The sequence below is a fragment of the Scyliorhinus canicula genome, chromosome 3 (genome assembly GCF_902713615.1).
Source record: "Scyliorhinus canicula chromosome 3, sScyCan1.1, whole genome shotgun sequence".
In the NCBI taxonomy this organism is placed as follows: Eukaryota; Metazoa; Chordata; class Chondrichthyes; order Carcharhiniformes; family Scyliorhinidae; genus Scyliorhinus; species Scyliorhinus canicula.
This window is the reverse complement of record NC_052148.1, coordinates 51018609-51031719: the sequence shown is the minus strand read 5'-3', so window position 1 is coordinate 51031719 and position 13111 is coordinate 51018609. Positions and strand designations below refer to the sequence as shown.

At 46.4% G+C, this 13111-nt stretch overlaps 1 protein-coding gene across 1 annotated transcript in view; it reads right to left on the bottom strand.

Moving 5' to 3' along the window:
- The window catches only part of dcc (DCC netrin 1 receptor), a 1518136-nt gene that overhangs the window by 383921 nt on the left and 1121104 nt on the right, over positions 1-13111 (bottom strand). The window contains exon 10 of the mRNA XM_038792949.1: positions 5201-5357. Coding sequence (XP_038648877.1) covers positions 5201-5357 — 157 coding nt within the window. The remainder of the gene's footprint in view (positions 1-5200; positions 5358-13111) is intronic.

Below are 13111 nucleotides of genomic sequence, written 5' to 3'. Positions count from 1 at the left end.
ATCCTTCCTCAGAGAAGGAGACCAAAACTGCACACAATACTCCAAGTGTGGCCTCACCAAGGCACTGTACAATTGCAGCCACACATCCCTGCTTCTGTACTCGAAACCTCTTGAAATGAAGGCCAACATACCATTAGCCTTCTTTACCGCCTGCTGCACCTGCATGCTTACCTTCAGCGAATGGTACACAAGGACACCCAGGTCCCGCTGCACACTCTCCTCTCCCAATTTACAACCATCCAGGTAGTAATCTGCCTTCCTGTTTTTGTTTCCAAAATGAATAACCTCACACTTATCCAAATTATACTGCATCTGCCATTGGTTTGCCCACTCGGCCAATCTGTCCAGATCTTGCTGTAGGACACCTGCATCCTCGTCACAATTCACCCTCCCACCTGATTTGGTATCATCTGCAAACTCTGAGATGTTACATTTTGTTCTCTAATCCAAATCATTAATATATATTGTGAATAGCTGGGGTCCCAGCACCGATCCCTGTGGTACCCTATTGGTTACTGCCTGCCAATGTGAAAAAGGACCCATTAATCCTTACTCTTGGTTTCCTCTCTGCCAACCAGTTTTCTATCCACCTCAATACATTTCCCCCAATCCCATGCGCTTTAATTTTGCACAATAATCTCTTATGCGGAACTTTGTCAAACGCCTTCTGAAAGTCCAAATATATCACATCGACTGACTCCCCCTTGCCAACTGTACTGGTTACCTCTTCAAAGAATTCCAAGAGATTTGTCAAGCATGATTTTCCCTTCATAAATCCATGCTGACTCTGACTGATCTTGCCACTGCTTTCTAAATGTTCCGCTATAAAGCCCTTGATAATGGATTCAAGCATTTTCCTCACTACCGATGTTAGGCTTACTGGTCGATAATTCCATGCTTTCTCTCTACCTCCCTTTTTGAATATCGGAGTGACGTGAGCTACCCTCCAATCTGCAGGGACAGTTCCAGAGTCTATAGAATCCTGGAAGATGACCACCAATGCATCCATTATTTCCAGAGCCACCTCCTTCAGCACTCTGGCATGCAGATTCTCAGGCCCTGGGGATTTATCCGCTTTCAATCCAATCAGTTTTCCCAGCACCATTTCTCTACTAATGTTGATCTCCCTCAGTTCTTCCCTCTCACTGAACCTTTCATTCCCCAACATTTCTGGGATCTGATTTGTGTCCTCATTTGTGAAGACAGAACCAAAGTATGTATTCAATTGCTCAGCCATTTCTTTGCCCCTTATTATGCTTCCCCTGTTTCTGTCTGCAGGGGGCCTACATTTCTCTTTGCCAATCTCTTTCTCTTCACATATCTGTAGAAACTCTAAATGTCAATCTTTATGTTCCCTGCAAGCTTCCTTTCGTACTGTCCTTTCCCCCTTCTTAATCAATCCCTTCGTCCTTCTTTGCTGAATTCTAAACTGCTCAAAATCCTCAGGCCTATTATTTTTCTTGGCCAATCTGTCTGCTTCTTCCTTGTATTGGATACTATTTCTAATTTCCTTTGTAAGTCATGGATTGGCCCTCTTACCCCCTTTGCTTTTGTGCCAGACTGGAATGATCAGTTGCTGTAGTTCCTCCATGCGTTCCTTGAATGTTTGCCATTGTCTATCCACTGTAATCCCTTTAAGTAACTCTCCCCGATCTATCAAGGCCAACTTATGCCTCATATCCTCATAGTTCCCTTTATTACGATTCAGCACCCTTGTCTCCGAATTAACTACTTCACTCGCCACCTTGATAAAAAAATTCTATCATGTTATGGTCGCTCATCCCCAAGGGGCCTCGTACAGCCAGATTGGCAACGATTCCCTTCTCATTACACAGCACCCAGTCTAAGATGGCCTGCTCTCTCGTTGCTTCCTCCAGATATTGGTCAAGAAAACCATCCCATATACACTCCAGGAATTACTCCTCTACGGCATTGTGGCTAATTTGATTTGCCCAATCTATGTGAAGATTAAAATCACCCATGATCACCGATATTCCCTTATTACATGCATCTCTAATTTCTTGTTTAATGCCGTTCCCAACCTCACCAGTGCAGTTTGGGGGTCTATATATGACACCAACTAATGTTTTCTGTCCTTTGGTATTTCTCAACTCTACCCATACAGATTCCACATTGTCAGAGCTAATATCCTTTCTCACTATTGTCTTAATTTCCTCTTTAACCAGCAGTGCCACGCCACCATATTTTCTTTTATGCCTGTCCTTCCTAAATACTGAGAACCCTGGGACATTCAGTTCCCATCCCTGGTCACCCTGCAGCCATGTCTCCGTAATCGCAATTATATCATACCCATTGATATCTATCTGCGACACACAAGCGGTCAGTTAACATCTGAAAGGCAAAAGCTATGGTAATGTTTCTGGTCTGTCCCAGAGATTGATGTACATAAGAACATAAGAACATAAAACCTAGAAGCCGTAGGCCATCTGGCCCCTCGAGCCTGCTCCACCATTCAATGACCTTGGCTGATCTTTTGTGGACTCAGCTCCACTTTCCAGCCCGAACATAACCCTTAATCCCTTTATTCTTCAAAAAGCTATCTACTCTATCTTAAAAACATTTAATGAAGGAGCCTCAACTGCTTCACTGGGCAAGGAATTCCATAGATTCACAACCCTCTGGGTGAAGATGTTCCCCCTAAACTCAGTCCTAAATCTACTTCCTCTTATTTTGAGGCTATGCCCCCTAGTTCTGCTTTCACCCGCCAGTGGAAACAAACTGCCCGCATCTATTCCCTTCATAATTTTATCTGTTTCTATAAGATCCCCCATCATCCTTCTAAATTCCGAGTACAGTTCCAGTCTACTCAACCTCTCCTCGTAATCCAACCCCTTCAACTCTGGGATTAACCTAGTGAATCTCCTCTGCACACCCTCCAGTGCCAGTATGCCCTTTCTCAGATAAGGAGACTAAAACTGAACACAACACTCCAGGTGTGGGCTCACTAACACCTTATATAATTGCAGCATAACCTCCCTCGTCTTAAACTCCATCCCTCTAGCAATGAAGGACAAAATTCTATTTGCCTTCTTAATCACCTATTGCAGCTGTAAACCAACTTTTTGCGACTCATGCACTAGCACACCCAGGTCTATCTGCACAGTAGCATGTTTTAATATTTTATCATTTAAATAATAATCCCTTTTGCTGTTATTCCTACCAAAATGGATAACCTCACATTTGTCAACATTGTATTCCATCTGCCAGACCCTAGCCCATTCACTTAACCTATCCAAATTCCTCTGCAGAGTATCCGGTATCCTCTGCACTTTTTGCTTTCCCACTCATCTTGGTTTCATCTGCAAACTTGGACACATTGCACTTGGTCCCCAACTCCAAATCATCTATGTAAATTGTGAACAATTGTGGGCCCAACACTGATCCCTGAGGGACACCACTAGCTACTGATTGCCGACCAGAGAAACACCCATTAATCCTCACTCTTTGCTTTCTATTAATTAACCAATCCTCTATCCATGCTACTACTTTACCCAGTCTTTCTTATTCAAACACTGACCATCAGTTGTATAACCACAGGCATTTCTGATGGTTATTTTGCGAAAGTGGGATGTGCTGGACCTATTATCAGTAATTATGTTTGTCTCTTATTCCTACACTCACAGCAGTTTGTAGGAGTGATAACATGATTAATGGGAATGTTCCAATAAATAATTATATTTACCACCTTGTGAAGTTTCCAAGCAATAAAAGGTTACTCCAAGATATGTAACAATGTGTAATTGGCCACCTTCAGGCAAGAAGTGATTTACCTGAGATTTCTGTTCCGCAGCAGGGTTTAATAACAGCTGACACAATCTCCCAATGTGGAACTTGTGAACAAGCATGATTTATACAGTTTAACTGGAAAATTATCCCTAACTAGCAATTAATCATTACAAAGAACACAACAAGACTCCCTGAAGCCTTTTACACGGAAATCACGGCACAGTACAGGGAAAATAATTACTGCACTTTTTGTAACTATTAGCAATGGAGCATCGGGAAATATATTTTTGGTGTAACCAACTGAGGACTTCACAAATAAATCTACATCACCTTTTCAGCAGAATCAAAATGCAAATGAAATGGAAGAGTGATCGAATAGCTGGAGGCAAGGTAGATAAAATTTTATTGACTGTCAGAAAAATGACATAAACCCTTGAAGCGGATAAATAAGCAGAGAAGGCAGTGCGGGATATTTTTCATGCATGATTCGAAAGAATGTAAGTTGGCAAAAGACAAGCAAATAAAGGGGAATTAAACAGACGATCAGCAAGGACGACAAACTGAAAGAGGCAAAGGTATATGAACATAGATGAAGTACACAATGGTAATCACTAAATGTATATCGACTCTCTCAAAAAGACAACTTGCATTAAATTAGCACCTTTAAAATCCTAAATCATCTTAAGCCGCTTCACATTCACACAAAACTAAGTGTGACATGAAACCACATAAGGAAACATTAGAGCAGATGACCAAACACTTGGTCGAAGAGGTAGGTCGTAAGGAGCATCTTAAACCTGGGAAGAGAGGAGGAGAGGTACAGGGAGCAATTTAAACCAATGATGCTCCAGAGACCAGAACTGAAGGAGAGCAGGCATCTCGAGTTGACCACCCAGAAGGGAAAAAAAAAGTTCAGATCAGTTTTCTTATTTCCCCTGTTCTTTCCTTCTGGGAAGGGGGCGAGGCCAACGAGGAAGTTAAAAGCAAGGATGGGAATTTTAAAATCTTAACTGAGAGTCAATGCAGATCAGTCAGCACAGGGGCAATGGATGAATAGAACTTGGTGAAGGGTCGACGACAGACAAGAGAGTTTTGAATTACCTCAAGTTTATGGAGGATAAAACATGGAAACTAGACAGGCATGGATTGGAATAGTGAAATTTAGGATATGGATGAGGGTTTCAGCAGCAAATAAACTGAGATGAGGCCAAGTCAGATAATCTTATTGAGGAAGATCATCTTTGGCTTGAGTGAAATATTGAAAGGACAACAAACAAATAGAGAAGACTGGTGCACACAAAAAAATGACAGGTGGCATAGCGATTAGAAGCAACAAGTTATAGGATAAACAAGAAAGCATACAGCCATGGATAGGATAATTACAGAAAAATGTTCATTTGGCAATTTCAAGACATGCAGCAATGGCAGATTTGATTAAACTGTTCACACCTACCTGTTAACACTTTCCCTGGTGAAGTAAACGGTGTATGTCTGGATACTTCCGTGCGCTTCTGCGGGTGGGCGCCAGCTGAGGCGGACAAATCGGCTGGAGACCAGGACGGGGACCACATCCCGAGGGGCGGAGGGAAGGGCACCAGTGTTTGGTAATGCTGAGGGTTGAGGAGAGGAACTGGTCAGTGAGGCAGGTAGGCATAGGATTCTCAGTGTGGGAACTGATAGGGTTACCAGGATTTGTGAATGAGTCATGTCATTATTTGGTTATAAGGAGCACGTTAATGAACAAAGGAGAAAAAAAAGGTAGAGGACAGGGAATTACAAAAATGATCATTTGAAAAAATATGAAAAATAGTTATATTTCGAAACATACATTAAATCTGTCCATCAGGACAGGTAGAGAAACGTTTCAGGTAACAATATATACAACTGTTATTAATGAAGGATGTTAATATGGCAAAATACTTTCCCTCAGTGATTATAAATATTTCACATGGTTTGATTTACATATTCCTCAATATTTGTTCAATTTTTACTTCTACGTTTTATCTTTAGTTTTTCCCTAAACTCAGCCTGCATGTGGTTCAGTAAATGACTGTCAATTCACTCCATATTCATCTTGACAACTGCCTTCATCAACGCCACTTCTTTGTCCCTTTCCCAAAAGTAGGCACAATTTTTCCATGTGAAATAACTTGGCCCAGATCTGTGATCACTTTTTTCTTGAACAGCCCAGGCAGAAACATCAATCAACAGTGGGATTGCAACACGTAGTCAAGAATTTTATGCATCATATTAAGAGATAAGGAGCATGAAGTGCAGAATTACATGGCAGAGTCAGCTCAAGGGGCATGGCCTACTCCTGTCCCTTTTCTCCTTTATATCGGGTAATCTGTAAAGTTTTCTTCCAGAACAAGAAGAAATAGATGTAGCACATTTACAATTTTCTTAGCCAACATTATAACATACTTGAAGTTACCTATTCAGAAGGGATTTGTTGAAACCTATCTTCAAACTTATTCATTCTTTTGTTTAAATATAGTTTCCATTTATGCAATTATAAAATTCCCACAGTGCAGAAAGAGGCCATTCAGCCCATTTGAGTCTGCACCGACCCTCTGAAAGAGCACCCAACCAAGGCCAACTACCACGCTTTATCCCCGTAACCCAACCTAAACGGCACAATCTTTGGACACTGAGGGGCATTTTAGCATGACCAACTTCTTTTTGAACTGCAGGAGGAAACCGGAGCACCCGGAGGAAACCCACGCAGACGCGGGGAGAAAGTGCAAACTCCACACAGACAGTCACTTGAGGCCAGAATTGAACCCGGGTCCTTGCACTGTGAGGCAGTAGTGCTAAACGCTGTGCCACTGTGCCACCCAACCTGAAGTCTTTAATTTGGTGGCGGGAGTGGAAGCCGTGGCAGCATGGTAGCATAGTGGTTAGCACAGTTGCTTCACAGCTTCAGGGTCCCAGGTTCAATTCCCAAACTCCACACACACAGTCACCTGAAGCAAGAATTGAACCCTGGTCCCTGGTGCTGTGAGGCAACAGTGCTACCCCTTGTGCCACTGTGCCACCCTAATGTCCAAATGTGTAAAATATGACAGTACAGTCTATACATTTTTAAGAAATTAATTATCAGTCCAGAAATAAAGTAGCCAAAACCCATTTTCTCCCCTTTCTGTTAACCAGAAACTGAAACAAGTTTTGGATACCACCCTGTTATTTCCTCCTGCCTATGCTGCCTTCATATATTCTTCTGCTGCTCCTTCGAACATAAGCCACTGCTGAATTTTCAGTATTCCCTCTGACCTCCTGATGGTCTCCCTCAGTAACAATTTTAACCTCATCCTTTTACCATAAGACCATAAGACATAGGAGCAGAATTAGGCCACTCGGCCCATCGAGTCTGTTCCACCATTCAATCATGCTGATATTTTCTCATCCCCATTCTCCTGCCTTCTCCCCGTAGCCCCTGATCCCCTTATTAATCAAGAACCTATCTATCTCTGTCTTAAAGACATTCAGTGATTTGGCCTTCACAGCCTTCTGCGGCAAAGAGTTCCACAGATTCACCACCCTCTGGCTGAAGAAATTCCTCCTCATTTCTGTTTTAAAGGATCGTCCCTTTAGTCTGAGATGGTGTCCTCAGGTTCAAGTTTCTCCTACAAGCGGAAACATCCTTTCCACATCCACTCTATCCGGGCCTCGCAATATCCTGTAAGTTTTAATAAGATCCCCCCCTCATCCTTCTAAACCCCAACTCAACAAATTCAGAGCTCAACTTGAGGATAGCAAGTCTTCTGCCATCCTTGATTCCAGACTATCTCTTTACCCAACAAGCTGATCCCTTTGATGACTCCAACATTCAATGTCCTTCTGGACACCAACAACACTAACCCCCCCCCACCAACCTTTCAACTCCACTACCATCCTGACCACTTTCGTCTTTTGATCTTGTTATTACAATACTGACGATTTCCCTTTCTCAAATTAATCTATCTTCCTCTGAACTTGCAGCACCTTCATCTTTCAGTTTTACCTGCAATATTATCATCAGCAATGTTATCTGTTCAGCACTGACTCTGAGCCTTGACTGGTGAAGAAATATCTGCAGCCACATCTATTCAGATGCAGTTGGAACAATCCCATACTAACTATCAGGAATATAGCTGCACTCATGATCCCCATTCCTATTCTCGTTGCAAAGCTTCTGCAGGGGAAGTCCCATACCATGCTGATGGTCTGCGGAAGGCAATTGAGATTATTTTGCTTTTCATAGGTACAACACACACAGAAGTCCACAATGGTCGAAATACTGAAATAGGCATGTGGCCGAACCAGTTCTCTCTCCAAGTCTGAACAAAAGTAAACCATTCTGATCACGGTTACCTATTGTAATGATGTACTTTTAGAGACTTCTGGTAGTGCACTGGTAATGTCACTGGATTAGTATTTCCAGTGGTCACGGGTTCAAATTCCAACAGTTGGTGGAATTTAAATTCAATTACTGAATAAATCTGGAAAAAAAAAAGCTGTACTCAGTAATTGTGACCATGAAACCATAGAGACCCATCAAGGAAGGAAATCTGCCATCCTTGGCTGGTCCGGCCTACATATAATTCTTAACTACTCAAGCCACTCAGTTCAAAGGCAATTAGGGATGAGCAACAGATGCTGGCTTTGCAGGTTATGACCACATTGAATGAAAGAAGTTATGCTTGGCAAGGTACTGAAGCGGTTTGCCATAACCACCGACACACCTTGCAGGTGGGCTTTGCCGAGGTGCTCCGGAGCACATCCCAGTCTCAGGTGGGCTTTGCCGAGGTGCTCCGGAGCATGGCCCGCTCGCTGTGGGCCATGTTCGGATGCAGGTGGACATTGCTGAGGCACGGCGGAGCGTGGCTCGGTCACAGGGGCAGGTCGCTGAAGGCTTCGGTACCATGATGCAGACAATTTCAAGCCTGGATCTAAATCCAGCTGTCCCTCCATCCAAGGTGACCCTAGGGCACCATGGGCTCCGACCGGGAGGAGGGAGCACTGGAAACCAACTCACAGCCTCCCTGCAGGGAGATGATGTCAGTCACCAGCTCTCCTGATTCCCCCGCCCCCCCCAACCCCCTGACAATAGCGCGTCTTGGGGTCTGCGGACAGAACAGGGTGGCAAGGTGAGGCGAGTACCACCGGAAGCTCGGCCGAGATGCTCAGGGACCAGGCTCTCTAGAGGACACCTGCCATGGGCATCAGAGGCCACAGGGCGTAGTAAGCAGCAAGCTGCGCCTACCTCTGATGTGCATTCTGTGGCTGCATCTAGACATAATGGAAGAGCACAGAAAGCTACGAAGATGAGGATCACTGAGAGGGCATGGGGGGGGGGGGTGGGGGGGGAGGGGCGGCAAGGTGCACACAAGGCAACATGTGGTCCATCTATTACCCCCTGGACTTGAGACATCCTGGCAATGACAGAGGACAGAGATTCCTGCTGCCCGAGCATCCTGATGGGCTTGGGCCAGGTCAAAGTTTATACCATCAGCTTCCCGGCCAAATCGGGAATCTGTGACTTCACAGATGCACTTCTGGGCTGTTGGCTGAGATATGCCGCTCAAGTCACCGCTCGAGCCCCAGAATAAACCCAAGTGTAAGTTCAGGGCTGTGGTGACCTTGACGGCCACCAGGAATGGCTATCCTCCTCCTCCACGGGGTGTCGAGTCCGTAAGGAGAGGACACAAGTGCCACACATCCCGTTGCTGAGGCGGAGCCGCCTGCGGCACAAAACGACCAATGAAACCTGTACACCTAGGCCATCACTAGCCTCCTTCCCCGCTCCCCCAACAATTCACACACCTACCCACCATTCGCAGGGATGTTCCCAGTGATGAGGCCCAGCTCTTGGGAGTTTGCTTGTCAGCTGCTGCCCTTGAAGTTTTGAGGCCTCCAGTGTTCAGACAAAGTGTCCAGGCCTCATAGTCTGATTGGGATATCAGGTAGTAACACTCGCCTGTGACATGGCGTGTCTACCATTGGGAATCCACTTGGGTGCTGTGAAGTGCTCATATTACATAATTGCCAATTCCCCATTAGCGATATTCTTCAGCTGTGTGGCCGGAGGCTGCCATAGTCAGTGCGGGTTAAAGTGACTTGCACCATATTACCATGGACAAGGCTCTCTCATGGGGGTATTCGGTTGGATGGACACAGGCAGCCGGTGAATTTGCCCCTGTAAACATGATCTGGAGCATGGCATATCAGACCCGCAGGCACGGAGGCCCTCACTCCCCCCCCCCCCAGCCCAGGGCTGACCCCCGACTGATGGAGGCCAAACCCCATCCTGACCAGGCCCGCCCCCCCCTGGGGGGGACTCCCCTACCCTTCCCAAGCACTGGGGCAGCAGCCCAGGTTGCTCTCAGGCTGATGGCCCCATCTCCAAGATGGCTACTCTCCACCAATGATCCCCACAGCAGCCATTCCACTAGCTTCACGTTTTTAAATAGATGCACTAAAGGGTGCCTGCAAAGGAGCCGGTTGAATGACGGGAGGCCGTTATATCGGGGGTCCTTCCGTTAATGGGACAGAGATAGGCCTTAAGTGGCGATTATTGGTTTCTCGCCATGCCGTGGCAAGATCCCGATGTTGCCAACAGGAGCGGGCAGTTAGGTCGGACTAACATCCTCACACAGCTACCAATAATGCCCCTTCCAATGCGCCAGCTCATGCTACTTTCACATTCTTCCAGTTGTGGATGGAATATCGTCCAAACATATGGGAGCACACCCGGCTTGAATGGCCTCCGATTTCTGTATTGCTGTGTTCAGCAATGCTATGGAGATGAATTTTGCAGCCAATACCTTTCTCTTTGTTTTGTAGGTTACAATCGCTGATCTGTCGCTCTCCTCACCTATCTTGGATTTGGTGAGTTCTATAAAAGATCTCCCATGCTGTCCTTTTTTACTTCTTAGGTAAAGTCGACAACTGAAAAAACATTGAGTGAAATTTACAGCCTCTCCCACTAGCACAATCTTCCGTTTCCATTCAAGGTTAATGGGATTTTGAACAGCTCGCCACATTTTACAATCCCGCCCCCGCTGAACCGTAAAATTCTGCCCGTTACCTTCTCTTTACTCTTGTCAAATGATAAAGGTGTCCGATATCTACTTTACAGAACCCAGAATGGCAGAATGAATCAGGAAGACAAAAGCATTGGCAGGGACCTAATGATTAAGATGTGTTCTTGGAATTACTGGATGTGGCATTGCAAGTCACTAGGCTGCTTTTCACTTCATCTGGGGACACAAAATGAGCCAGGTGCACAGAGACACTGCAGATCATTTTAAACAGACATGACAAGATCAGTGGAGTGGTCAAAGCACCTGCCCTGTTGATTCTGACATGAGGCATGAGCAATGTGAACGATGTAGTCAGCAACAGTTGCTTCAGTCGAAAGAGTGAAGAAACAGAATCATTGAGCATTTCCACTTCTGGTTCCTAACCAGGCACCATGCTCAGGTGTTTGGCTGGTCAGGTAAGGGGATAGCTGGGTTTTTCTACAATACCAAGCACATTGGGTGCGATTCTCCGCAACGGCCGACGCCGGAGTGAAACCCGGAGTGTTTCACTCCGGCATCGGATGCCGCTCCTCGCCCCCTATTCTCCACCCCACCCCCGGGGCGGGCTAGGAGTGGCGTTGGGAGAAACTTGGCGCGCCGAGAATGACACAGCCGGCGGCGCTAAGTGACGTTAGCCGCGCATGCGCAGGTTGGTCGGCTCCAAGCCGCGCATGCGCGGTTGCCGTCTTCCCTCCGCTGCCCCGCAAGACGTGGCGGCTTGATCTTGCGGGGCGGCGGAGGGGAAAGAGTGCATCTCTTAGAGACACCGGCCTGACAATTGGTGGGCACCGATCGCGTGCCAGTCCCCTCACGAGCACGCCCGTGGTTCTCGATCTTCTCTCCACCCCCCACGGGCCCCACACTTACCTGCCGCGCGCTGTTAACGCCGGGAGCGACCAGGTGTGGTTGACGCTGGAGTGAACAGGTCGGGATCATCAGGCCGCTCGGCCCATCCGGGCCGGAGAATCGCCAGTCTCCGTGAAAAACGGCGACCGCCGACTCTTCGAGCGGCGTGTCGCAAAACGCGACACGCCATTTTGGGGGGGGGGGGGTGGGAGAATCGCGGGGGGTGCCACAGCGGCCCTCCCGCGATTCTCCCACCCGGCCTGGGGAGCGGAGAATCACGCCCATTGGATTTCACCATTTAGTCTGATGGATGAGGAATGGTTGTTTTATTGTGAGGGACTGCGAGGTTAACAGCACTGAAATTCAGCCTGCATGACTACCTTAGTGCCTCCAGGCATAACCTCCAGGCAAAGCAGTAGGAGGAAATGGGGAGTCAAAAGTTTATGCTTACAGTGACTGGTCTCTTGAAAGCTAAAGTGCAAAATCCCATTAATTATTACAACACTCACGACTAGCGGTACCACTAGCCAAAGATAAAATAAAATTCTATTTTCTTTGGAAAAAGCACATTAATTAGTCACCTTATTTGTTTGTACCGGTAATTCATTTTAATTAATCAACAGTGTTCTTTATTGAAATTCAAGCCACGTTACCACCATCTGCAGTCAGAAACAATTAATGATAATCACACTCTAGCGGGGAAAGGGTCAGCTGCATTAAGTTTTATCTGTTTCATATACACTTCTCATACTTTGTCACATGCGCACAGTTTTATTGGTTGTTCATAGGGAATGGGTTGGCTGTGCATACTAATAATAAATGTCGTACCAGCCAAGAAACACTACTCAAGTTAAACAGATTAGTGAAAAGATTATGACAGACCCATCAATACAATAAAATTTTACATACATAGAAAAGAATGCAGCATAAACCTATACTGTTGACGATACAAAATTGAGATCTTTAACAGATAAGAATCTCAGAACTGTTAGGAACAGGTAATATCTATGAAGTTCTGCAGCGGAATTCTCCAACGGCAGGATCCTCTGGTCTGCTGGCAGCGCACCCACCCCAGCGGGTTTTGTGACGGCGCGGGGTGGTCACAATGGGAACCCCAGGCGGCATTCTCCAATAATGGGGCTATGTCCCCACATCTGCGAGAAAATGGGCATGAGTCACTCCGGAATTTTTTCTAGAAGTCCGGGGTGAGTCTCCGTTTTTAAGGGGGCTTGCAGGGCATCACAGGGCTCCACATAGCTCCGGCTGCTGATACAGGGCCCTGCACTTCCGCCTGCAGGTCCACGCAAGGACGCCTGCAGCGCCGGACCCGCGTAACATGGTTGCGGACCCACACAGCGGGCTGGTGCCGAAGAAGCAGGCCTCCCACCAGAACGCGCGCAACCGCCGATCGGTGGCCCCCGATCGCGTGCCTGGCCATTGTGAAGGCCCCCCCC